The sequence below is a fragment of the Hydractinia symbiolongicarpus genome, chromosome 4 (genome assembly GCF_029227915.1).
Source record: "Hydractinia symbiolongicarpus strain clone_291-10 chromosome 4, HSymV2.1, whole genome shotgun sequence".
Taxonomy (NCBI): Eukaryota; Metazoa; Cnidaria; class Hydrozoa; order Anthoathecata; family Hydractiniidae; genus Hydractinia; species Hydractinia symbiolongicarpus.
In genome coordinates, this window is record NC_079878.1 from 19,200,251 (window position 1) to 19,228,075 (window position 27,825).

Below are 27,825 nucleotides of genomic sequence, written 5' to 3' on the forward strand. Positions count from 1 at the left end.
TCTTTGCTATTTTTTGTAGAAGGAACAACGACAGCGAGAAAAGGAAGAAAAAAAGAAAGAGAAGCAATCGAAAAGAAGGAGTTCGTCGATATCTTCTTCAGGTTCGTCTTCCGTCAGTTCGAAACAGTACACCCATGATGGAGTGGTGGTTGGCAAAACTCGTTAACACATACTATGAAAACATATTTTATATATTTTTATATTTTTAGTACACCCCTGACACCTTGTACACATTGTTCATAATTTCATTTCTACCAGTAAATAATTTGATGTAATAATTTAAAATAATGAAATAAACTATTTGTTTGTGATGTAAACATAGCTTTAATATTTTGTTATAATAATTATTTTTAAATTATTGTATACTTTTGTTTTGTTACTTAGCAACGTTAAATTTGCAATTGTTGTGTTTATACGCTCTGTCATGAGAGAACTTTGTGTCCTTTTCTTATTCCTTTTTCAATACGTGAACCAATCAGATAATTCTATGAAAATCTTTGGGTTTCCAGACTTTAAAAAAATGTATTGACTATTTGATTTTTTGTGTTTCTCTTTTGCTAGCTGAATAAACACAACTATATGCACGTCAAGATTTTTTTTACTTAAATGCATATATAGTGGAGTGTTACTATTTTTAATAATATCTCTCGTAGACGGGAGTTAGATATACATAAACATGTCTATTTAAATATTGAGTTTTTCCTCATCTAAAAGATGAAATAAAGAACAAAAACATGACGTCATTCTTCTTATCAAATCCTGAAAAGCCGAAACAATATTATTAGCAATCTCCTTGAAACTAAAAATCAAAAAATGCAAACTGTCAGCAAGGGATTTGCCTGCTCTCTCTCCCTTTGTTCAGTCTGCAATAGATTTGCATGCTCTTTCTTTATCTGTGAGAGTTTAGTTGACATGTATGCTCTCTTCCATCTTTGAGCAATTTAGTCAGTAAGGGGTTGACACGCCCTCTCTCCATCCGTGAGAGATTCAGTCTAAGAGATTTGCATGCTCCCTCCCATCTTTAAGATATTAGTCAGCTATGGCTTTGCATGCTCTTTTTAATTTTAAGAAAATCCTTCAGCAATGAGAATGAAACTCAAAACGATTGTTTGATTATTCATTTATTTACTTATTTCAGCCTGATCAGTTTTATGCTTACAAGTTGCTTCGTTTTTGAAGGATGTGAGCCTCGTATTGAAGGATGTGAGCCTCGTATTGCTTTAAAATACACTGTTATTTGAGCATTTTTGGATGGCGATCGCACACGACGATTATTTTACGATGTTCTTTTTAAATAAAATCTCTTTGTGTCAACTTTTACCTCACCTGAATCTCCGCAGGAGGCTTTTTGGCGCACCAGGATGCTTGTACATAGTTGAGAATAGAAACATTGTAGCTATATAAAATAACTATTTATGATAAAGGATAATCATATCCTATATATTTATAATCATTACAAAAAAGTTTTATTTCGCATGTACGTTATTTCTGTACAAAATTTTATCACTTTCGCGGGCAGAAACATTCGTGTATCAAAAAAAACAAAATTTTGAAAAACGTTCGCGAATGAGCAAAAAATAAGATTTTTATATATTTTTTTGCTCTGTTTAAAGTAAAAAAATAGAACTGATTGTTTTTCCTTTAACTTCCCACTCAGAATCAGTTTCGTCAAAGGTTTTTCTATCTTCACCCAATGTACCGTTGCACTTTGCTACCACATAATAATTCAAATTCTTCTACCGTAACATCAGAAACGGCTAGTAGATGACTATTCATTTGCCTGTCATACCTCCTTGCTGTCATCATCACCCAACATTGGGTCGATGTCACGGCAAGGATTTATGCATGTCATCTTCAGTCAGCCGAGCTTAATAGGATCTCAAACATAGCAAAACCTTTCCAACCATCGATAATGTCTTTTCCTTTCCCTTCACGAACCCGGGAATGCGTTTGACTGTTTTGCCGTCAAAACAGTACACGAAAAAGGAAAAAATTGTAGGACATTCACCTAAGGAGATTTCAAGGGTAACCAAATACCTTTTGAATCGTGATTTCACTATTTTGTAAATTATCTTACCGATAGTGCAAGGAGGGCTAGAAATTCATACGAAGTCGTGGTTACTTCACGTGCAACAACGCTACAATCAAAGCTGACTGCCCGTTTTATGGAATTGGCCACGGATCTTTATATTAAGCCTGCAGAAAACAGAGCCATTGACAACCTTTTTAATTTTGTAATGACTTTACCCCCAATCGTGAACAATCCACCTGTTTTAGGTCAAAAAGAAAGCTGCGACAAGTACCGGAGGAAATAAACATATTAGAGAAATGTTTAGAATGGCAAAAGTTATTGTAGTAATAGATTGATAGACTATGTATGTAGTATGTATGTAGGTATATATCGCATAAAAAGGTATAGTTACAAAAGTTTCCATAGACTTATATAATATACGTAACATAATACATATATACATATATAATATACGTAACATATACATGCAATACCACGGATTAATTGCAACTTTCCTTACTAAGCCAGTATTTGACAAAAACTTTTGCGTTTACTGATTTTCGAAACAAATTTCCCGGAAAGAACTTTCGCAAATTCAAAATAAGGTTCATATTCGCGTGAAAAACTTTCGCGAATGGGTAAAATCCAAGAAAAAAAATGCATTCGTTAAATCACATCTCGGGTATTTACTGTAATCAAAAATGTATAAAATATACAAGGTTAGGCTAAGTAAATTTAATTATCTCCCTCTTCCCATTCTGAGTCAGTATCGTCGTCACTTTCTTGTATCTTGCTTCCACATAACACTTCAAATTTCTCAACTGTGACATCACAAATTGCTAAGAGATGGCTATCATCAGATTGCCCAACATAATTACTCAGCATCGGATCTATATCTTGGAAAGGATCAATCGATGGCATTTTGCCTGAACCGAACAAAACCAACAGAAGACATAGCGGTTGGAAATCTGTTCAATTTCGTCATGATGTTGCCGCCTACAGTCGTTACACCGCAAGCCCCCGGCAAAAGGAAGAAAAAGACTGCATCCAGAAGCACTACTGTTTCAAATAATCGGGACACCCGAGAAATGCTCGCAGCTCCAAAGAAGAAAAAACACCAAGTGTTATTGTAGTTGACGACGATTAAAGTAGAAACAAGAAGCCCAGCGGCTTTAAGATTTCCGTCATTAGTCTGAAAGATTTTGAAATTCAAAATAGACCTTGAAAACGGAGAAATATGGGGTAAACAAATCACGAGTATCACAATTCTCAACTATTTTTTTAACTAACCTACAATGTTAAAATACAACTCAATAAATAAAAAATAAAAATTTTACATAGCTATATGAAGTATTCTAAAATAACAGTTAAAACTTTAACTGGATATTTTTAAAAGTGATCAGGAAAATTTTGGAAATTCCAGAATACAAAAATCTTGCTACGTAAAAACTTGACGATTCGAATATAATAACTTCTGAACGAGCTCAATTTGAATGATGAAGTAGTTCATTGTTTATTAATTCAGCAATAAATACATACATATTACTATTTCAGTATTTAAGGCTTCAAAATTTACTCTCTTGTTGAAAATTTTTGAAAATGCTGGTGGTGCATGGTTTGATAACAGCTGACCTGAAAAAGAAAGTATGTTATAAAAATAAGAAACATGAATACAATTTTACCATAAACTGCATTAAAACCAGGTTGTTTAAATATTGTCTCTTTTTTAACCTCTCTTTGCCTCTTTGATTTAAAAAGGGAATTTAATACAAAGATACAAATCCATGCGATATGATGCACAAGTATATTTAGTGAGATTTTTAAAAATCAAGTCATTTCTAAGAAATCTTAGAAAAATATTTTGTGATACTTTGGGTTGATCTCAAGAAAGATTTTCAAGCAAATTAGACATAAGGAGAACTGATAATTAGCCAGTAACAGAATAGTTAGCCGTTTTTAATGGCGCCATAGCTTGGTGGTTATAACTCTGGCACTTTGTGCGGGAGAACAGGGTTCGATTCCCCTTGGCGGCAATTCAATATTGGTGAGTGAATGCTACCATAGCCCTGGACTAGGACTCCCATCTAAGCTATGACCTTTCCTGGAAATAATAGACAGGATTTGTAAGGGTAGCCATATAAAATATACAGACATTCTACTTATCTATGCAGAATGATTATATATACGGTGCGTACAGTATAATTAGCTGCTTATACAGCTACTTATACGATATATATCTTTTTACTTAAATTTTCACTTTTCTCCGTTATCGATCTCCCCATAGCCATCTATATTTATATAGATCAACATAAAGTTGTGCTTCAATTAAAACCAAGAAAAAGAACAAGAAACGATTTTGCAAAAAAGATATAATTTTACTGTAGCTTGCAGTACATATGTCGTCTATATTATTAGAGCAGTACATATGTCGTCTATATTATTAAACAACAAAACTATTCTGATTTCAAGGAAAAACATGACGCAGCTAGCTGTAAAGAACACGAAGAAGCTTTAAGTTGTTTAATAAACAAAAACATGCTTGTCGCATAATTTTTTGTTTAGACAGATATGCACCAACACAACACTTATTTCTTCAAATTGGAGCTTTGAACATTTATCAATTAAATATGCATCAAGTTTTACTTCTCATGTACAAGATGAAACAAAACATAACACCAAAATTGTTTACTAACCAATAGACGATATCGCAGTTGCCGTAAAATTTGAACTGCGCAAAGCATTCTGGGATTGTTCTGGGGATGAAAATAAACAGCGAAGCGATTTTACGGTCTTTCACAGCGTTGCCTTGAGTAAAGAAAGATATCGATTACATTATTCGTACATTATTACATTATTAGCAAGATATATTTTATTGAATTTGGACCGTTATGGGTAAAAATGATTACTGTGCTGTATATGGATGCAGTAATGGAAGAAACAGTCCCGATAAGTGAGTTTAATATATATAACTCTCCCACACTAGCTAGCTAGCTGGCAAAGCAAGTTCTACAAATATTCAATGACAGTGTTTTCTATGTTTGTTTGAACTATTTGTGGTTTATCAGTCTATTTCAGCTCTTTGGATGCTTGATAACTCAAGTCATACAAATACCCATGCTAGGAATTTTGCTTAAATGCTTCATTTTTAATCTGTCTTCTTTTATTTTCACTTCTTCAGGTTGATCATAATGTCTCATGTTGGCATTCTACGATGGCATTCTCCTAAAACTGAGAAAGATGCTAAAAGCTTGGAGAAGGCTTTGAATCGGGGTGGTAAATTCAAAATCTCTATGTCAACGAAAGTTTGCTCGAACCATTTTGCTGCTGGGTATTGTTCCGATATATGCAGAATACCGACGTTATATATGAAAGGTTATCAATCAAATCCGACGAAACGTTCACTACCAACTGAAAGATCTTCACTTTTACCACCACCTAAAGCACGGCAAGTTTTTCGTGATGGATCTGATGACTTGAATTTATGCGACGTACCATCACAAACACCTTTTTTGAACGGCCATGATTATGACAACGCCATAGATAATGAACAATGTTCTCGTAGTAAAATTTATGAAAATTGTGATTCGTGCACTTCGAAGCAAAACAAAACTGTTACCATTATACGTCAACAAATAAAAAACAAGCTCAAACGTATTCTTCATACAAATCTAAAAATACTTGGAAAAAACTGTTGTCGATCACACCTTGTGGAACAATTTCGTTCATTTCAAAATGCTATGGTGGGTGTGCTTCAGATCGGTATATAACAGAAACTTGTGGCATTCTTGAGAAAATTAACCCCGGTGACAACTTGATGGCAGATAAAGGTTTTAATATAAGTGATCTGTTGGTTGGAAGAGGATCAAAATTGATTATTCCTCCGTTCTTGAAGGATAAAATTCGTTTTACCAGAAAAAACTGCAATCGAACCTCTAATATAGCTAAGGCTAGAATACACGTGGAAAGGGCAATAGCTCGAATCAAAGACTTTCGTATACTCCAAGGTGCAATACCAGTTACAATGAAAGATTTATTGGATGATATTTTTGTCATTTGTGCTGCCATCACTAACTTAGCTCCACCTCTTGTGCCATTGTAAATGTTTTAACCTTAGGTATTTTCAAGAAAAAAAATTGTTAATATATTCCATTGTGTGATCTTTCACGTCCTACATTTGTTCACGTCCTACTTTCGTGGTTACAGAATTTTCAAACTTGTCTGAGAATCTTATTTTTTTCCTTGGAAATCTCAATCGATTCTCGAAATATGCAAAACTTTGATTCAGCTTGCGCTTGTCTTGTTTATATTTTATAAAGTCCCGTAATTCTCGTCTTAGTTTAAACCAATCAGAGCGCGACATTCATTTCTTTTAGACCAATCAGATAATACGGTAAGGCTCGGCGCCGTGGAAATCAAAACAACTCAGGCCGACTTCTCAAACTGCCGAGACATAATGTCTCGTATTATTTTTTATTCAGCCAATCAGGACAAGGCTTTTATATTTGAACCAATCATGACAGCGCGCAGTTCGATAACGAGAAATAAGTTGCGTAATATGATCTCAGCGAGAATCAACGACTGGAAGGTTAAGAATATAGAAAGGCTAACGCAAGGCGTTCACGGTAAAGTTCGGTCCATATGAGTAAATATAGGAATCATAAACTAAGTAAGAATCAAAAGGGGTTGAGGAAATAATGTCATAATATGTTCAGAGCTTTTTACTTCAAAATATTAACAAAAAAATGATGTACAAGAAGTTTCTTTTCATGAGGTATTAGATAAAGCAATAGTAACATGATCAACAATATCTGCGACAGTCTCCTTCACTTCTTTCTCCACATGCAATGTATAGCATAAGTCTCTAGTATATATTTCAGGTAGTATCAACTCCTTATACACGACTGTGGCTTTTCGAACAGCCATATCATAAAACTCTTTGTCAAACATAATCCTTTCAACAAAACTGTCTTTCGTGGTGCAAAGAAAAAAATCACACCAGTTCCTTCCGGTTGCATGCATTTGGCACTGCATCTGATAAAAATATGTATGTTTACGTTTTAATTTAATATCTACGCCAACAATTTCCAAACATGAATCCTTCTTCGAGGCATACTCAGGTATATTCAATCCAAGATGAGTCCAAGGACACTTAATTTCTAATAAGCCAGGATCATGACAACTACAACTAACTAATCCATCGGGGCTTGCACCAATAAATGGATATGCCATATCAATAAAAAATCCAGGTTCCATAACTTTGAAGTGTCGATGAGATTTTTTCATGTTCTTCTCGTATATCTTTCTGGCGACAGGTTCATTATTTATGCCCCATCGACATGCTTTCGATTGATATTTTGAATCATAGTAACCGCAAACTTTAGATATCAAAGTACGTGTTTTCTTGGGGTTTATAATATCAAAGTTATTATCAACTTTTATACAACAGTCTTTAAACTTTGATGCTGTGACACGATCACGTCGGTATTCAAACCATGATACATCCTTGCTTTGATTAGATGTAAGTTCTTGAACAAGAAGTTGCTGTGCAGGACTAATTTTCAAATGGCTAGTAAAATTTTCAAAGGATGTCGTACCAACTTTTTCAAAATTTTGTTGAACCGTCATAGGTGTTTCAACATGTTCTGTTTCTGAAATTTCTACAACATTCGATATAATTTCTCCATCCGCATTATCATGGTGACAACGTTTACGCATCAACTGTACGATGCCACAATTTCCATTCGTAACATCTGCTAATGCGTCAATATCTTTCTCGTAAAGTAAATCTGTACTACGATCGTTCACATGTCTTGGATCATAATGAAATCTATTTTGTCCATAGCTTTCATTGGGACTTAAAATTTTTTCAGCTTTTGGTTTTTTTATTGTGATGTTATTTAATATATCAGGGACATGCAATTTTAGCTGCTTCTTGGACGGAACACTCCACTGCTGCTTCTTTGATGTACATGTTTGATTATGTCCCAGTCTCACTTCTCGCTCAATGTACCAAAGTAAACCACCAACATGTTTGCACACACCTGATACTCTAAAAAAAATTGATAATATTTCATATGCTTGAATTTTTTTTTCAACTATACCTGCAAAAAAAAATTGTATTTTGGCTCTACAATAACAGGTTACAAAATTGTTAAAATAAACGTACCCGGCAGTGCAACTACAATCACCAGTAATTACATCACCAAAATCTTTGTGCAAGCAAACCCACACAGAATAAGGATCTTTAGATAATTTCTGTTCTGGAAGACATGAACCACGTACAAAACAATAACGAATGTTCGGACTTATCATGTGTGTCATGACATTCGATACATGACCGGACTGTAACAACGAATTTCCTCCCTTGAAGGCTTTGCCAGCATTGTTTTTTTCTAAATACTCGGTAACATTGTTATTTAACGTATCAGGCAGATTTATGGGTGCTTCTACCCAATCATTTTTCAATGTAGTGGGATCGGGCAGTCTCATCAAACCATTCTCTAATAGCAGCTTAGCAGAAACGTCCCTCTTAATTTGTTCTTTCTCTTCCTGAATATTGGTTGCTGATACTGCAAGATTCAATTTATAAGCTCCGAAGGCATTTTCCACTAATCTGCATTTATTTCCAGTTCGGTTGATGTTTCTGTCTCCTAAAAATTCTTGTAGATGAGACATCGTCCATGTTTCAAAATCGGCTTTGCACATTCCTTCTTTTATGTTTGGGTATCTCAACGTAGGATCACGAGGTGTGCTTGCTGTTACCCCAGGAATGGGTTTTCGTATAGGCGACAAAAGTATAGCTGCTGAAGGAGCAGCAGCATCAGTGTCATCTTGATTTTCCTTCACCGTCATTGTTGATGAAAGCTGAATATAGTTTAATTTTTTCCAAGTTAAAATGACTGTTTCTAGAACTTTCTGTTTTTTGGCATTTGTCAATCCCTTTAACTTCCCACTAATCTTCAAAAACAACTTTAATTCAGACAACTTCCAAGCAGCGAAGTTACAAGCTACATCATGCCCAGCTTTCAAACTTTTCACACCAAACGTTTGTAGTAAACATTTGTATCACCATCTAAGTTGAAAGTACTTTCATTTTTATTCAATTCCATCGATGTATTTATAGAAATCTCAGTAACACAGCTCTGCTCATATGAAAATCAATATTAAAATGGCTACTCTCACAGCGCTAGATAATGTTTATCCCCAGAACGATCCCAGAATGCTTTGCGCAGTTCAAATTTTACGGCAACTGCGATATCGTCTATTTAGTTTAATACAACATAAATATGATACTAGGTTTTCAAAAAATAATTATCAAGTGCCAAAGATTTTATTAAAATCTTGTACGTTTTCAATTAGACATAGGGGACCATACCTATGGAATAAATTTTTATCTGATGATTTTAAAACAAACTCAACTCTTAATATTTTCAAGAAAAATGTGAAAACAAAATTATTAACGACTGATCTTATAGAAATTTGTAAATATTTTTAGATGCACACTCTCACATAGACCTTTGTAAATTTAACTAGTCTTTTTATGGAATATATATAGTTAGAATATTGCTTTAATATATAAGTATTATTTTAACTCTCTCTTTCTTTTTGCTTAACAGCGGGGCTTGGTGATAAGGCAATTTGTGCCTTCTTTTTGCGCCGGCCATTTTTGTATATATTACAAGATATTTTGACCTGTAACATTTATATAACGGCGAAATATACCTATAACCTATAACCTAACCAAATAGCTGAATTATTTACTCAGTGTTTTATTAATACATTTTTTTTTACTATTTCCTAAAAATATAGGCCTTAATGCATAATGACATGATTTTACTTTAACACCAATTTTGCTGAGCCAGCAGAAATTTCTATTTAAATTTTTTTCATAAGCAAGAAAAAATTCGGCTTCTCGAGCTCCAACTTTTTACAATCTCGCTATTTTTCATCAGCTTCTGTTTTTAAATGAACCTTGGGTTAACCCTGTTAAAACGGTGTACGGAGTTTTTTTGTTCATTCATATTTTTTGAACAATAGCCTCTCACCAAGTATGTCTGAAAATTTTAAAGTAAAACGAAAATGCTATTAAAGTTAAAGCTCGTGCAGTGTAGCATAATGAAAATCGTCTTAAATTTCTACATAATGCGCCATCTTTGTTGTTATTAACGTTTGTCTTTAATAATTAATCATTTCTTTCTGTACAATTTCGCAAGCGCGTAGACTTAAACTATAATCGGCAGAACTAATAAATTATTCCTGAATTATGTTAAAGAGTAATTGTTGAGGCTGAATATTTTTGGTCAAAGATAATAGTATTTTAGCTATAAAATCGTGACAAGTGTGTTATAACAAAAAATATGGATATATAGTCTAAAAAATAATCTTTTGTAACTCATAATGTAAAAAAAAAAATTTCTATTTTTAAAAGGGTTACTGCAACCTTAAAGGCTACGGAACGGCTGTTGGTTTTCGACTCTAGTGACTTTCACGAAAGTCGAGCTGTAGGCGGTGAAAAACAAACTGGCTATTTTTCTGGCATGTATGTAGTAATTTACAGACTCGAACATATGGAAATATCTAGAATTTTTATCTTCTTTAGTTTTTGTCATGTTTTCATCCAGAATGAGTGTCGCTGAAATATTTCGTTATAATATACTTTTTGAAAAAAAATATTGAACCAGCGAGCAAAGTGCGCTGGTCCGTTCATTGCGCAAAACGCGTTTGCCGGATTTTTAATATATGCGCGGGATATACGAAATGTGAACATTTCAACCGGTTCGTAGCCCCTTTAAGGTGATAAAAAATGACGTTGGGTAGGAAATGAATTTTTTTGTGGTCAGAATACTGACTGCGCTTTTTCATTAGTTACTTCTATTGTTCTTTACTCACCTGATAAATATTGGAAAATCCTTTGTTTTAAGCCCGAATGGCGTAACCCAGTCAATCAAATATATTTAATTCTCGTATTATTTTGGAGGGCAAGATGTGACCACCTGGCTAGATGATGCATACATCAAGCTCTGGTAGTGGTACGAATGATAGTGACGAATTAACTGGTGATTATGCCTGACCTCAACCTCGTTCTCAGGGCATTTTGCTTTGTTGATGAAGTTGGCAATAACGGCTTAGGGGCCACAAGACCCAGGGGACGAGGTTGACTTGACCTCACTTAGTTAAAAAAACTTTTTTTCACGCACTTGTTTTATTCGCAAAGGTGTGGAAAAATATAACATTTATTGTCGCCTAAATAAAAGTACATGCTGACCTCTTCGATGTTCAATTTAAACAGGACTTCAGTTTAATTGTGTGACAAAACTATGGTGAACAAAAGTTGTGTTGAAGTTAGTGAAATGTATATCTTCGATGTTCAATTTAAACAGGACTTCAGTTTAATTGTGTGACAAAACTATGGTGAACAAAAGTTGTGTTGAAGTTAGTGAAATGTATATCAGGGAGTTGATTATGCAAGTCCTTCATATTTAATTCCTACTAAATTTAACTTAAGCAATAAGTAATAATCAATAGTGTAAAAAAGCCTTTTTTTCGCCCTCAATATTAAAGACCTTATATTTAAATATTTTGTGATAAAAGTTCGAATTCCCGTTAAAATGGTTTTAGCACCCAATTTTAATAAAAGTTCTCTAGTTTCATTTGTAGCTTAATACCTAAAATTCAAGTTTACCATTCGCGAGTTAAAGTTCATTTCATATTTGCTTGAAAATGTGCTACGAATTTGAAAAATCTTGATAGGTTCTTAAAATTTTGGACTTAAAATTTTAACTTATTACTATCTCGCTTGCTGTTATCTTCCTTAAAACATATATAAACGTATGTATAAAAACGCAGAACACACACACAAAAAACAGATTGTGCGTTACTTTCTACTTTGTATAAAATTGTAAAATGGGTGTTTCCCTCTTGCTGATGTTCCATAGATATAGTAACAATTTAGTTCATGCAGTGGCTGATCTTGTTAAGCTTCACATCATGAATGCACAGGGTGGTGTATTTAAAAATTTTAAAAAAGCATATAGAGTTAAAAATGTTTTTTGGCTACTGAGTTTGGCATTTTTAAGCATTTTACATAAATTTGATTATTTCGTTACTATAAATAAGTTCGATAACAACAATTACTTGTTTTAGAGCTACTTGATGACGTCATAATTTTTTTTATAAAATATTAAAAAAATAATTAGACCAAACTTGGTTTTATCGTGTATAAATCAAAAAGAAAACACTGTATTTATCAAGTATTTATTCTACGGAATTCCTCTTCCAAAGCCTTTTTGTAAGCCGGAAATCCGCCTTCTATTCTAGTAACGGTCTTGTTACCACACAACCATGTTTCTTGTGCCACCATTTGGATTAGCTGCTCGTTATGTGATACTAATATAACTCCGCCCTGTTAGAAAGAATATTGATATTATTTTATATGCAATCGCCCTTTTGACTGGCTTATGTTACGCCAAAAACGAGAGCATAATTTTCTAGTAAAACAATTTTACCACATGATTGTAAATTCGAGATAAAGTAGGATTAGGACAATATAAAATTTTCTGATATTTCAATTTTTAGCTAAATACCGTGGAGTTATCATCGTTAAACAACAGTTGGAACAACAACAAAAAATCCCAGAGTTGAAAAAAGTCATATGGTAACACTGATAAAAGAAGGGTTAAGACATCCCAATATTGAGACACTCACATTAAATTTCTTTAAAGCTTCACCCAGGGCTTCGACTGTTTCGATGTCCAAATGGTTTGTAGGTTCGTCGAGAATGAAAAAGTTCGGTCTAAAAAGAAAATATATTTTCTTTTCAATCACATGCTATCGAGTTACTCAAAATATAAGTACAATTACATTTTAACAACAAATTAAACTGGAAGAGTGGTCGATGTCGGATTGTTGGATATTTTTATCCACTACAAGGTGTTCAAACATTTAATATTTTACGTAAACAAAGTCAGCATTTTATTCTGAGCACTGTGCAATTTTTTCTCCAAATCAAAGCAATTTATATTCTGAGACCGTAAAACATTAAATCGAGACATTTTCAATCTTAGGATAACTTTAAATCATGCATGACATGTGACCAAAAGAAATTTAAACATGCTTATTTTTTAACTTTGTCGAAACCGAAAAATTTTTTGGGAGAAGGCGGGACTAATAATCACAACAGGTGTGAGGACAACGAATTTTATTGTCATCGTCATATTTGATCGAAACAGAACGCAAGACAGTTAACTGTTGACGTTATAAAAAAACTGACGGAACACGAAAGAAAGCTTCACCAATAGATAATACAACAAAAAGTATTAATTTGCAGAATGTTTAAATTTAAATTCGCCGAACAAAAACAAATCGTAAACTTTAAATACTTCCTGTCTTTAATTGCAAAAATAGCAAGAATTTATGACTCGAAATAATAGAGACATTTGAAGAAGACAAAGTTTTTTAACATTCCTATTATAGGTGGTATTATAGGTTTAAAGAATGACTCTTAGCTGGCAAAAGGGTCAGTAAACATACTCGTGCCATGTCATAACAGCAAACGCGACTCGACTTTTCTGTCCTCCAGATAAGCTAGAGATAGGTCGCATCGCCAATTCGCCAGTGACGCCATATTTTCCAAGATGTGAACGATACTCAACATCCAATTTGCCTAAAAGCATTCGAAAGAATATTCACTTAAATTCAAAAAAGGATGTAAGATGTTCAGTTAAAGTAACAATATCCGAAAACCATTGCCATATTTTTTACTTGTTCTTTGACCCGTGAAAACATCCACTTACACTAGTTATAAAATGTGATAGGGGAAATGTGATAGGCGAAATGTGATAGGGGAAATGTGATAGGGGAAATGTGATAGGGGAAATGTGATAGGGGAAATGTGATAGGCGAAATGTGATAGGCGAAATGTGATAGGCGAAATGTGATAGGCGAAATGTGATAGGCGAAATGTGATAGGCGAAATGTGATAGGGGAAATGTGATAGGCGAAATGTTATAGGGGAAATGTGATAGGCGAAATGTGATAGGCGAAATGTGATAGGCGAAATGTGATAGGGGAAATATGATAGACGAAATATGATAGGCGAAATGTGATAGGGGAAATGTGATAGGCGAAATGTGATAGGCGAAATGTGATAGGCGAAATGTGATAGGGGAAATGTGATAGGCGAAATGTGATAGGCGAAATGTGATAGGCGAAATGTGATAGACGAAATGTGATAGGCGAAATGTGATAGGCGAAATGTGATAGGCGAAATGTGATAGACGAAATGTGATAGGCGAAATGTGATAGGGGAAATGTCATAAACGAAATGTGATAGGCGAAATGTGACTTGTGAAGGAAGGTGATATTCGATTTAAAAAAGTAATTTACATATTTTGATACTCAGAGTTTTGCCTGTAGTACATATCCAAGGCAATCTCAGCACAGGGTGAAGATACGTACCATTTTGAACAGAATGTAGGTATAATTACAGAGAGGATATAATCCCTGAAATTTTTTTAATTCTTGCGGAGCCCGGTTCTGTTATAATTTATATATGCATTATTTAAATACTTTTTCCAGCTTTACCTGTAAAACAAAATCCTTGTCTCAAAACAGTTGGACGCACGCAACGATATAGCAGTGTGTCAACAAACAAAGAAGCAAAGAAAAAGTAGTCTACGTATGATTTGCAATTTTAAATTAAAATCTCAAACCTGGATATCGAGTCTTAAATAATTCTAGGCTTGTTTGTTTCATACTTAGCGAGTCTACGTGGTGTTGGCTGAAGTATCCAACTCGCATATTCCTATAATAATTAACAAAACAGTTTTAAAAACTTGTGCCCAGGCCTATTTAAATTTGTTTGCAGAGAAGTTTCAAAAAGGTCAATTTTTTATCACAAAAGTATAAAAACGTCTCTTCTCCTTTCTACAACACAAATATAAAACAAAACTCCCAACAAAAGAATACCGCATCTTTGTGACAGAATTGAGTGTGCACGAAATTATAACATACCTATGAACACGCCTTACTCCTCCAGTAGGTTCGTATTCACCAAGTAGAATCTTAAGTAAGGTCGTTTTGCCAGATCCATTTTCTCCTAACACTGCTATCCTAGCATCCATGTTCGCATTAAGGTCCACTTTTTCAAATATATTTGTTCCAGCAACATATGCAAAATCTACCTATACAGAAAAATTACTGTTGTAAAGAGGACAGAATTATGCACTGTCAGCAAATATAAGATTACATCAGTATTAAAATAAACACAGAGACATTTTTAAATAGATGATTTTAGTTGCCTGTATTGAGTAAAGTAAATCGAATTTCTAACAAATTGAACTTAATTAACTTGTTTTTTGCGCCACAACGGCTACAAACATGTTTTTTTTTTACCTCATCAAATCTCAACATGGTAGCATTGACGCGATCACATTCTGGAAGCCTATAACAGATAACACAACACGTGAAATTGGCTTTATAAAAAAATATCCTTGAAAACACACCGTGCAATAGGTTATCTAGTAATGTGCGACATTCTTTCTGGTTTAGGGTGCATAAAGTTTGATTATATAGGTTTCGCATTCCTATTTTATCTGAGGAAGCAGTGAGATACCAATGAATAACAGTTTCGAAAGTTCATCAATGTCCCTCACGCCTGCAGTATATGGATGAAAACCTCACAGAATAATCCTTTTTTTTTGACGAGAAAATTTTTTTTGTATTTTTACCTGAGAGTAACTTTTGGTTCGATCTCGACAGGTGTCAAGTCAGGTCTAAAGAGATGATAAATTAAAAGTAAGATAAGCAGTTTAATGAATCATCTTCTATACACGAAATTGAAAAAAACCAACGTACAATTTTTCTAATATTTTCAATTTACTTTGCGCTTGTGCAGCCCGATTTGCATTCACACGCCATCGATCTACATATGCCTAGAATATAATTTAAGCAACTTTAAAATACGACTGCTACCAACAAAAACGTTTAAAGGATTCACCCTGAGGATTAAAAGGATTCACTTGCATGTTAATACCTGCAAATGTTCTCGGTACTGCTTTTGTGCTTCGTATTCTCGTTGCTGATTTCTAAGTTTCTCATCTTTTGTTACTTCAAATTGCTAAATAGACAAAATACGTAAATACAACATCTTAATAATTGACACAACCAAATAAACTTAATAACTTGTTATCTGACGTACTGTATAATTTCCTTTGAATGTGTCGAGTGATCTGGAATGCAAGAATACAATGTCTGTTGCTACTGCGTCAAGAAACATCCTGTCGTGAGAAACCACCAGCAATGTTGTTGGCCATGTTTGCAAATAGTTTTCTAACCACAAGATGGCTTTAACATCCAACATGTTGGTAGGTTCGTCAAGCAACAAGAGATCAGGTTTCGTAAACAAAGCTCTTGCAAGAGCAAGTCTCATTCGCCAACCACCAGAAAATTGCTTTGTTTTCATATTCTGCATTTCTGTTGTGAAACCAAGACCACTTAAAATCATCGATACTCTAGAATTTGAACAAACAGTTTTTACAACAGAGTTTCACACAATGAAATAACTTCTACTAGTGTCAATATCATGCATGTAACATAACTTTGCCTACTGGACATTGATTAGAAATCTAATGAAGTACAAATTTTATTAAAGTTAATTCAAATCTTAGTGTGTACAAGTCAGACATATTCAAGCCTATATCTTACCTAGCAGGAGCTTTATCTGCTTCAATATCTGACAGTGCAGCATAGACCTGTAAAATTACATAAAAAATCATCTACTTTTTATTTTCTACACAGTGCTATTACAATTACCAGCATCATTTTAATATTCAACCTAGATGAGAATCGTGCTGAAAAAAGTCTAGTGTCCACCCAATCTCAAGTGTCGACCCTATCTTAAGTGTCCACCTTATCTGAAGTGTCCACCTTATCTTAAGTGTCCACCTTATCTCAAGGCACAGAATGGTCATGAAAATTAATGCTGACCGACCAGATACTTTGTTTGAAAAGAACATTTCAATACCCAATATATTCATACATTTTTAAAAGGATGGTTACTAAAAGTAGTGCACATCCAATGTTTCTCTTACGAATAAAAAAAGAGGATAGTTTGGTCACTTTTGCATATATGTGCATCCTTCCTTTACCAATGCATTTCATAAGATAAAGATAATTATCAAGCAACAACATAAAAAAAGTTAGACAAACCTCTGACAATCGTGTACTGGATGCAGGATTCGAACTATAATTAAATATAGAATATCAATTTTTAGCTAGTGCACACAGACTCACATTTCTTTTGATATCATATGGACCAACCCGTGTAAAAAAAATCAAATTATTTTTTAATTTTTGTATCTCTTTTATTTTAGGACTTCAAAATCTTTCGCAGCCTCGATTTTTTACATCTATTCAAATTTGATATTTACTAGTCATTAGCCCATAGAAATTCACCAATTGCCACACCACCACCTATGTTTGCTTACTGACAGACAATGGGAATTATAATACACTGTAGAAATAAAAAATTGTACACTTTATATTAGTGTAAATGCTAACCAATGATGAACAAAATTCGAGAAGTTACTCAACAAATGTTTAAGTTTGATTTCTTTGCTAGTTGTTAGTGCAATCATAGATTTAAAGAAACATGTTTCTTAATTCTGCACGAGTTCCCAAGCGTTTTAAAATCTGTGAAATTAAGGATACACAAAAATTACTGAAATTAAGGTGAATATAAACCCTCAATTTAACACATGATTACATTACAATGCAGGATACCTGTTATTAATTCTTTTTGTTAACTCCTCTTCTTCCTTTATTAACTTTAACCTAGAAATAAAAAATATGTTTATATATATATAAAAAAATTGGTTTTGTTATTATAAAACGAAACCTTACTAAAAAGAATAATTCTATTAGGATTAGCTTTCAGGCTCTTATTACAAGCTTGTGAGCTTGTATTAAAACACAAATGTGTCCTACAAAAATGGAAATTTTTTGCCTCTCTGAGCACCGACACGGGAGTAGTTGTGTGTTCGAATCTCATCTTGGTAACTATTTTTACTCTTTTTTTTTACTATCTTGCCTGCGAGGATGTGTTTCCAACTCATAACTAACTAACCAAATGGTCAGTTGCAACGTCACAGATTTAAACTTTGTACCTAAACTCTCTAAGTACTTGGAAGTCAAAAAAATTATGCTGAACATATTAGTGACATCATAATTTTGATTTTTGTCACCTGAATGTCATTTTAGGCCAAAACTGGTGCAAAAATTAAAACTACTTTATTTTCGACAAAATTTGAAAAAGTTAACAGAAAAAGAATGCTGAACATGATGGTGACATCAAAATGTTAATTTTTTGTCAACTAAATGCGTTTAAGACCATAAACGTTTCAATCGCGCAACTTTCAACCACAAATAATAGACTGTATTTTTTCAGAAATTGTAGAATTGGGTCGCATTTTCGATGTTTCATAGTTGTGCATTTTTAATAGCGAGATAGTTTAAGCAGCGCCTGCATCTTGTGTATTTTTCAAAAAGATAAGTGTTGAAAAGCATTATTTAACTAACTGGTAAAGTAAAGTTGTTTCCATTAAAGTTTACAAAAGTGAATGTAGGCAGAATTAAGGTCTCCCCAAATGCCTGGAAAGTAGTCAGCAAAAAATAAAATTTCAACAAAAATATGTAAGAGAAAAGCGAAGATGCTCCACCATATATAAATAATGACGAGAACGAAATTCTTTTCACTACGCTAATGACACGTCAACATAGTCAAATATGATTTCGGAAACACTCCGAGAAAACGTAAATTTTCCGATTCCCTCCTTGTTATTTTTCTCCGCGCTATGAGTGCACAGGATTCGTTTTAACGAAGTTTGCTGTTTGTGACAGTTTTGGTAATATATTTTTTTAACTACAGCTATTTCCTTTTTCGAACAATTAAGATTGTATATTATTTTTCTTTATTTTGCTTTTTCTTTTGTTACTGAATTACTGAATTTTGAAAATTTTAGGTGGAGCTTGTGGTCTTTTTTCTTCCTGTCATTCAGTTTACTTCAGACTGACCCAACGAAAATTGAAATTTCGAGGAATTTTCCATTCAAGAAGATCTCACAAATCAATTTTGAAAAATAACTGCACAGTGCGTAACAAATATTATTGCATATCCGAATAGCAAAATATGTTGTGTCTAACTTCGTAACAGAAATCACAATTTGATAGACAGCTTTTTGTAAACTGAACATGTTCAAAAATAAGGGGGTGGTTTGTGACATTTTTTCAAACCATACTTCAAAACATCATCCTGGTAAGAAAAATGGCCTGACATATAATATGAAATATTCCTGGTTAACCTGGATAAATAATGAAGCTGTCTTAAAAAACTGAACTTTTAAAGGATGACATCAGCTACTTTAAAAAGCATTTCAAATAAGTGAAAAATTCAGGCTTACACCTTGCTAGGCTTACATTGTTTGTAAGTTGTCATTTCTTTGCAGTGAGTTGTGGGAATTCCAAACTTTGTGAAATTGGTCTATATAGGTGTAATTTTAACTTCGTGAAATTTTTAGGCTTACATGTTAGGTTAAATGTAAAAAAATCAGGTTTACATTTTGGATTGTCTATTTTTAGGAAAATATGAGATCATTGCATACCTTAACTTATATGATATATGAAGTTAGATTCCTCCTTTCACATGTAATCACTAAATTCTATATAAATAGGTGAAGGATTATGGCTTACAAGTTCAAAACCACAGTAGTGAATGTTGAATGTTATATATACTTCATGTTCCAGGTGTTGCCGCTTTTAGGATTTGGTCATGCTATGTACCTGGTAGTTTTGCATATTATTACTCAAATTTAAGTAAAAAACAATGTTGTGTATGTCCTGTACTTTTTTAAATAAGATTATGTTTTGGGTGAGAATATCGGGTTTACAGCATGAAACATACTGCCTCTGTCTATATAATATATATCTATATCTGTATTAGTAAAAGTCAATCAATTTTTTTTAGTGAAAACTGTATTTGTTTCATTATTTGTATCCTTGAACAACAATACACTGAGAATCCAGGTGAAAAAAATAGGCTTGCTGATGGTATATTTACACAATGAAGAAGACATTACATTGCAATACAAATAGCTATCCATTAATTTACATTAAAAATATTTTATGTATTTATTCTTGTATCTTCCTGAGCTAGAGAGTTAAGTGAATAGAGGAAGTAGAAATGATTGTATTGCTAGTTTACAAGCCAGATGTGATAGAAGCCATTGCATTGCAGTTTAGTAGAATGTTGATAGAATTGTAATAGAATGTCATGTAAAAGAACGTTTTTCTGTAATCTTTCAAAGTAGAAAATAGTGTTCACTTGAACTAGAAGTTAGAATATTGTACATAGCAAATTTACAGATTTACAGATTATAAAATGGGAAAGACTGACAAAAATATAAGTGTACTAAGTGTGAAAACCAGTTTAGTCAAAGACAAAGTCTCAGTAGACACAAACAGTCCATCTGTGGTACTGTTAAATTTTCTTGCAGCAAGTGTAAAAAAGTTTTGAAAAGAAAAGATTCCCTCAACCAGCATATGAGACTATGTAAAGGCAAGAAAGAGCTTAAATGTCAAGTATGTGACAAGGAATTTACTTACACATGGTTCTTGCAAAGACATATAAAGCAAAGTCATACAGAAAAAAAAAGTTTCAAGTGTTTACAGTGCAATTTAGTATATAAAAGAGAGGATCACCTCAAGAAACATGAAATGAAATGTTTGAAGGAGTCTATGAATAATGTATCTAGTGTCAGTTCTGGAGAACTAGTAGATTAGTGAATAAAGAACATTTCGATAATCTTGTATCACTCAGTTTGCTTTATAACTACTTTGGAGAAGATAAAAAAGACCCTCTTCCAACTATGGTATCACCGGAAGAACTGTTGCTCAACAAGGTGAATTTTTAGTGAATTTTTAGTTTTAGAAAAAGTTTTAGTGTTGAAAGTGTGGGTTTTATTTTAAAATATAAAGTGCTCAAATATTATGTTTCCCTTGTAGCCATTTGACTTGGACATTGATTTCAATATTTCGACTCCAAATTCCACTGTATTGGAGAGTCCTTCAAAAATCTGTACTCCTTCATTCAAACTAAAGACACCTAGATTTCGTACAAAGGTAAAAATTCGCACCTGCCTTGTTTCTCTTCACATATTAGAAAATTATTACAGTAAGAATAAAACATTTGCATGTCTTAATAAAGAACCAAGGGTTTTGTATTTAGAAAACTCCAAACACTTCAATTTCCATGACTCCACCGAAAACACCACTTCTTCCTTCTTCCTTCTTCCAATAATGTCACCAAACACACGACAAAGAAAATCCAGATGTGCACTAAAAGTAACCCAATTAATCAAAACCTTCAATTTCCAGAAGGATGATCAAATTGATATTCTCAACTTGTCTGCCCAGCAGTTGGAATTAAAAAATAAGGTGGATTATGTGAAGCTGACCAAGGGTGGCAGGAAAATGGTGTCTTTTGAAACAAGGCAAGCAATTTGGGACTACTGGCATGCTAAAAGTACACCATCAACACTAATATCACGTCCAGCTAAGTTAAAAATGGGTCACAAAGCTAAGATTCAGTCTGGTTTAAAGTTTGTTGACGTCGTAAACATCATTAAGCAAAGAGGGAAAGAATATTATCAGGGAAATTGGAGAATCATCAATATCACATTTCGCGAGTGATACTATTTTCACCTTTTTCTTCTACTATTAAAGCTGCTCCTAGATTGTGCATATGTGAGTTGTGTCGAGAAGAGTATGGTCAATGCTCTGTATTTGAAGAGTACCTTCTGAATGTGTCTACACTCACTGCAAGCCACATTCGTTCAGATAATAAAGAATTCTTTGGTGATGAAGTGAGTGTAGAAGGTAGTGATTTTCTTCTCCCTGGAACAGTTTGTGCTATTGCAGCTGATAGAAAGTCTGTTGACACGGTTTGGTTTTTCGAAATTGTGAAAGAATTTTGTGCAACTGTAGATATTTATGATGACTACGGTGTGACAGTTGGTGCTGGTCAAAGATGTCTGGAAGGTCACTTTTTCGAGTTGCTGAAGGTGGTTGGTTCAACCAGAAAATACAAGCTGATTTTATCCAAGAAAGCCTTGGTTTATCGAGAAAGTGTTGTGTACCCCTTTGTCCCATTCGAAAAGAAAGATGATTGTTTTGTGCTATTAAACAATGACTTTGTTGATATCCTTAGATAAGTGGAACATAATGGTTTGGAGTTTATCTGAATGATACACAGATAGCAATTAAAAGTTATATTCATTAGTTTATATGTTTCATTAGTTTATTCAAGTTTTTCCAATATCGATCTTCATTTGTAGTTTAATTACAGTTCATCAATATGTTGTTTGAATGAGACTACATTTTGTTTGTATTATATAAGAGATATAATACATTTTTCCAGAAGATTTGATTGTTTTAAAAGGAATCCTATCACGTTTTACATTTTTACATACTGATTTAAGCTAGTACTAGTCAAGATTAAATGATTTTTTTTCAAAAGGAATGTATAGTTTGTTTGTATATGTTGAACTTCATAATAGAAGCCTGGAACATTTACTTGTTATAAGAAGATTGCTTTTGGTTTAAAGCTTGTTTATGTAGTTATATCACTGGATGCATTATATGATCTTATCTGTGAAAATTTTTGGCTTACACATCGAAATTTTGCCTTAAATGTTGTTGTAAGCCCGTTTTTTTCACTTTGTTGCATTGTTTGTTACTCAACTGATAGTATACATTGATCTTGACAACCTCTCAAATTTTTAAGATTTAAGCTTTAAGTAAATTAGATATTATTCAATATTATGTATAAAAAAACTAAAATTATATTGACATGTAAGCCAATAAATTTCACTTTAAACAACTGAAAAGCTTTCACCCGGATAGTTCCAGTGCAAGAGTAACTCATAAAGATCCAAATTTCAGTGCGGTATTCAGTCTAATCAATGCAGTGAACATTCTAGGCTTACAAATATAACAAAACACAAAATCACATGTAAGCCTGCAACCTTCACTTAGAATACTTTTTAAACTTACTGAGCTTAAAGACTGTATTGAACTGAGTCACTCCTCCTCAAAATTTTGTATTTAGTATTTTTGATAAAACTGGATATCAGATCATCGTTTTTTTTTATGGACAATGTAGCTAGTTAAATAAGTTCTTTATTCGCGAGGTTGTTTGCGTATATCATATGTCTTGTATTAACATTAGAAAATAATGCTTTTTGTATAAAAAACATGAAGAAAATATTTTTCATCAGTATGATACCTCACAACATCAGCTTCTAGCACACTATCCACTGCATTTGTGTCATCACCAACAACTTCTTGCTCAACATGCAGCACAGTCACATGGGATGGAATAAATAGCTCTCTTTTGGATATTGCCCTCAGTAATGTTGTCTTTCCTAAGCCATTACGACCAACAAAACCATACCGTCTTCCAAACGCCATTACAAGATTTGCATTTTTCAGTAAAACCCTACAGCAAAGTATTTTTGATTGCTTTTAAGCTTGATTATGCATAAAAACAGCTATTATACTCTGGTAGCATTGTTGGAGCATAAAAACAAGACAAAATTTGGGCACAAACATTAAATGCTTTTGAATTTAGATATAAAATAAAAAATTGTGTCAAATAGCTAAGAGCGCAACTTCCAACTCATGGCACTCTAAGCATGAAAAGTATCATGAAATGACATGCCTAATACAAATAGCTGAGAGACTGGTAGGAGTAAACTATGTTACTTTTTTTACGTAGACACAATTTAGGTATATCATTAAAAATATGTGTGTGTCAGTCGAAAAGATATTTTCTGCTTTGTTCTTTTAGCTTTTTCTTGTGATTACATCATAATATGTCACAATATATACGCAGACCCAATTAGGGTCCACGCTCTACTAGACAACAACAAGAAAATGTTGTAAAATATGAGTAACTAACTTGCTGCCATATGCTAAATCAAAGTTTTCAATTCTAATGTCAACCACTTTTCCACTTTGATCCTGTTTCAGATCTTTTTTTTGTATAACCTGGTTTGTTGTTGGACCAGCACATTTTTCTTCTTCATTGCAAATTTCGTCTTTTTCTCTTTTGTCCGACTTTTGTTTCAGTTTAGCATCTGCTTTTTCCAACTTTTTCAGATCAACTGTTTTCTATAGAAAAAATAAAATCCTAAATTCTTTTTTTACGCACATATACAAAATGCTAAATTATGATTCCCATTTGGGTAAAAAATAAAAAAATAAAGTAAGCACAATAACAACAAAAACAACAAAACATACTAGGGTAATATCATCATTATTTTGTTTAAGCCAAATGCTATCATGTATTGTTGTTTTGTCGTCATTCTTTGTACGGTCACCAATATGAACTGGTGCATTTAATATCTTGACATTCTTTGTGGTTTCTGTTGTTGTGTCTCTATAATTTAACATAAGTTAAATCTTTTCATTTGAACTGCCTCAAGGAAAAAAATGCTGCTCAGTCTTTTTTCAGTCAGCTTTTTTAAATATTGGTGATTTTTAAAGTATTAATAACGTTTATCACAATTCATAATCTGTCTAGTACATTATTAAAAAAGTTTTAATCCAATTTGGAAATTAGAGAGTATATTTATTATCAACATATACACCGCTAAGGATTAAATAGTCTGTTGGTTGACGTTATCAAATGATTAGTATTTAGTGAAATAAAAAAATATAAGACTATGACCAACTTTGGCCTAAGAACATTGGAAGACTGAAAAAATGGAAGTCGGTTGAGATAGATTGAAGTTTAAATTTTTGAATGATATTGTTAGAAATATTAAATGCATTTCGAATTGAAACTACAGGCTAATAAAGGTACAGAATTTAAAGAATACTTACTTATTTAACAAGTTGATAATTCCTTTACATATATTTTTTATCTCGTTTTCATCATCGTTTTCTATCGCTTCATGTAGAACTCCGCCCACAGCATCATATAGGTCATCTGCAGATTCAAAATCATCAACACTTGTCTTTGTTACGTCTAAATGTCACAAAGTAATGGCTAAGCTACTGTCCCTTTAAAAACTTTTCAGCTCAAGGAACCGTTAGCTTTTATAGCTATCAATGTTGATTAGTTTGTATAATAACTGCATTGTTCTGATCCAGGTGGTGAGTTAATTCGCTGAGATAACAAATATCATGTTATTTCTTTTAACATATTGTTTCACAGGTCACTTTTAAATTTACATGCAATTTAGGCAATTTTGAGCTTAACACTATAAGCAACGAGTGGGGGAGAACAATGTGCTTTGTGTGTTTTGTGACTTTTCCTAACTCTAATTAGGACTTGTAAGCTATTACATTTTACGAATAGGTTAATTTTAAAATGTGCTAATATGCATTTACAAATGTTGTAAGATGTTGTCTGTATGTCTGTTACTAGGTGGTTACAAAGGTGTTGCTAAGGAGATATGGGTCACAGGACCAGGGTTTGAATTAACAATTCGTGATTCGTGAACCACGAACCATTTTCATGATTTCACGAACATTTTTTTTAAATTATAATAAAATCACGAACCACGATATTCTTATGTACTTTAACATTGACATCAGACATTATTTTTCTGCCGGAAAGTTACTCTCTCTGTATTTTTTTGGAAGTTCTTTCCTAAAAACAATCGTCAAATTAAGTGTCGCGCGCTCGCTACGTAAGCCTACCATATTTGTTTACAAGGGCAGAAATTTTGCCGACAAATGAATTTTCATTCAGTATTTTTTACAAGCTAAAAAAAACCATGTGCTGCATGTGATTTCACAGGTGAAACAATTACTTAAAAGTCATTTCTCAGATATGCAATTGGTTTGATTGTTCAGAAGAAAGAGAGTTCGCTTGAAAGTTACAACTCCGTCGTAAGGCAATTGAGGTTCTCTCTTGTTCTGTCTATCATATATAGACTGCGTTAGTGCGCACTCTTTATAGTGTCAGGTCCTTGTGACATAGTTCCAAATGGGGCAGCTGATTCAATCGTAAATCAACAAAACGTCAGGGCTTAAAATGTTAGCATGTGTAATCTCAATGTCAGCTTCAACTCGCTATTGAACATAGAAAAAGAACAAACAAAGAATAAAACACTGTAAAAAGAGTGAAATCCAACACCAACATAAATTGGCCGCAAGTGCATTTTCTGCCAATTTACTGCCACTTATATTTAAAAAAAATTCACTTCTGCGCCCACCATGGGGGCGCCTCATGGAGTCACCCTTGTATGCACATCAAGAAAATATCACACATCACTTTATAAGCGTTAACTTGAAGCCTGAGGGCTAAAATACTAAATCCTTTTGTAGGAAATACCGTTCTACCAAAATGACGTCATTTCCAATTGCAATAACATAAAAATATTGTTATCCTAACCTTGAACATGTCATATTCTAACCTTGTACCACGTTTAATGACATGAACATCAATAATTGAGGAAGTAGTATGACGTGATTAAAATTCATTTTTTTCACATGAAATATTATTCTCTCCAGTAAATAATTCTACTCAGAAATTAGACTTTTACTAGTATATATGCCATGTTTTATCCCCTAAGCATTAGTAGTTCTGGATTCATTGCCTGCAGGCACTTAATCCACCTGGTGTCACAAAAAAGCACAGTGTAATGTAAACTAAAGTGCCAGTAGTGGTCAATGAAATCCTACAATATTGCAATTGCGCTGCTGGTACACCATTTCTGCAGCCTACAAACACTGGCTTCAACCACTCTGGGTTTTGGAGATAATAGCCTATGGAGATAACAGGTTATCTGCGAAAATATTTTAAATAGCATAAAATAACTTTTAAAGTTTTTTGTTATGTATATACAACAATCGCAGTTTATGCTTTATGCAAAACACAAAAACAGACTGATCGGAAATTTTTTCACAATTTTGAAATATCAGAAAATCCATGTTGCCATCTAAAAGTAGAGTAGTCTTATATATACATTTATATTTCTTTTCCTAAACAAATTTTTTTTTTGATTCCCACTTAGTTGAGCCTTTATATCATGCAAATATTGGATACTACACTACAATCGCAGGATAAACAATTGCAGGATTTTGTGAATAAAGTTCATTCCCCAGGATTTCTATGACTAGCCATGTTCTATATTTTATCAATGAGGGTTATAATCCTGTCAATTGTTTCAGGAGGCAGGTTTATAGTGCTTAAAGTTTTAATTCAAGCTACAGGAACCCTTGACATTATGGCCCACTAGTCGATAGGCTTATGTTGGGATTGAACCTATCATGAGTTGAGCGATCTTTTGTTAGAGGAAGGATCCGGTCCAACAATAAGGAAAAATTAAAAAGACAAAGGGGCAAGTCAATAAAATAGCTGCCATTAGAATAATAAAAGAAACCAGCTTCTTATTTCGTTGATAAGAACTTCCAGCAGAATAGATATATATCCAATTTATTTTACCAAATACACAGTCCTAGCTGAAATTTTTGACCTCTTGATTTTGAATCTTTTTAAAGCCTTTTACAGAATATCGTTCATAGCGAAATTTTTAGGATCGTAAAAAAAAATATAACAGGAACGTGTAACTTACCAACAACATAAGTCAAAAGGTCGGAGTCGATGTTAGGGATTTTTTTTTGGAGGAAGTTCTCGACCAGAACTTCTACTCCATCCGACATTTTGAGAAAAGAGTTTTATTATGCTGCGTCAGCATTAAGTTTTGCTTTCGTTTGTGTTGTTGCAGATCATACACTTCTTAAACTCC

General features: G+C 33.3%; 4 protein-coding genes across 12 annotated transcripts in view; 2 read left to right on the forward strand and 2 right to left on the reverse strand.

Annotated features, from left to right (window-relative positions):
* The window catches only part of LOC130641651 (pleckstrin homology domain-containing family G member 5-like), a 38,469-nt gene extending 37,731 nt beyond the window's left edge, over positions 1-738 (forward strand). For all 9 annotated transcript variants that reach the window (XM_057448540.1, XM_057448541.1, XM_057448538.1 and 6 more), the window contains one exon: positions 20-738. In XM_057448540.1, the coding sequence (XP_057304523.1) occupies positions 20-166 (147 nt within the window). In that variant the 3' untranslated portion in view covers positions 167-738. The remainder of the gene's footprint in view (positions 1-19) is intronic.
* Positions 739-4,821: 4,083 nt separating this feature from the next.
* On the forward strand, positions 4,822-6,155 carry LOC130641659 (uncharacterized). The gene is made up of 2 exons (XM_057448568.1): positions 4,822-4,961; positions 5,190-6,155. Exons 1-2 carry the CDS (start codon positions 4,900-4,902, stop codon positions 5,776-5,778), a joined length of 651 nt encoding a protein of 216 aa, XP_057304551.1. The 5' UTR covers positions 4,822-4,899; the 3' UTR covers positions 5,779-6,155.
* Positions 6,156-6,714: 559 nt separating this feature from the next.
* On the reverse strand, positions 6,715-9,494 carry LOC130641656 (uncharacterized). Its single transcript, XM_057448558.1, has 2 exons — positions 8,178-9,494; positions 6,715-8,060 (listed from the first exon to the last, which is right to left on the reverse strand). The coding sequence occupies exons 1-2, from the start codon at positions 8,861-8,863 to the stop codon at positions 6,776-6,778; spliced, it is 1,971 nt and encodes a 656-aa protein (XP_057304541.1). The 5' UTR covers positions 8,864-9,494; the 3' UTR covers positions 6,715-6,775.
* A 2,755-nt stretch (positions 9,495-12,249) lies between these two features.
* LOC130641661 (ATP-binding cassette sub-family F member 3-like) lies at positions 12,250-27,798 on the reverse strand. Its single transcript, XM_057448570.1, has 18 exons — positions 27,652-27,798; positions 24,950-25,094; positions 24,365-24,503; positions 24,024-24,235; positions 23,349-23,561; positions 17,792-17,842; positions 17,219-17,252; positions 16,715-16,761; positions 16,209-16,521; positions 16,044-16,127; positions 15,866-15,942; positions 15,739-15,783; positions 15,404-15,452; positions 15,023-15,192; positions 14,722-14,813; positions 13,541-13,673; positions 12,716-12,803; positions 12,250-12,413 (listed from the first exon to the last, which is right to left on the reverse strand). The coding sequence occupies exons 1-18, from the start codon at positions 27,737-27,739 to the stop codon at positions 12,258-12,260; spliced, it is 2,136 nt and encodes a 711-aa protein (XP_057304553.1). The 5' UTR covers positions 27,740-27,798; the 3' UTR covers positions 12,250-12,257.
* Positions 27,799-27,825: the final 27 nt, after the last annotated feature.

Bases quoted from the DNA above. Each gene is read 5' to 3' on its own strand.
- LOC130641659 (XM_057448568.1), top strand. From the start codon at position 4,900: ATGGGTAAAAATGATTACTGTGCTGTATATGGATGCAGTAATGGAAGA. The intron at 4,962-5,189 runs GTGAGTTTAATA...TCACTTCTTCAG, and splicing joins GGAAGAAACAGTCCCGATAA to GTTGATCATAATGTCTCATG.
- LOC130641656 (XM_057448558.1), bottom strand. From the start codon at position 8,863: ATGACGGTGAAGGAAAATCAAGATGACACTGATGCTGCTGCTCCTTCA. The intron at 8,061-8,177 runs GTACGTTTATTT...AATTTTTTTTAG, and splicing joins GATTGTAGTTGCACTGCCGG to AGTATCAGGTGTGTGCAAAC.
- LOC130641661 (XM_057448570.1), bottom strand. From the start codon at position 27,739: ATGTCGGATGGAGTAGAAGTTCTGGTCGAGAACTTCCTCCAAAAAAAA. The intron at 15,784-15,865 runs GTACGTTGGTTT...TCATCTCTTTAG, and splicing joins TTGAAAATATTAGAAAAATT to ACCTGACTTGACACCTGTCG. The intron at 12,414-12,715 runs GTGAGTGTCTCA...TCTTTCTAACAG, and splicing joins AAGCTTTAAAGAAATTTAAT to GGCGGAGTTATATTAGTATC.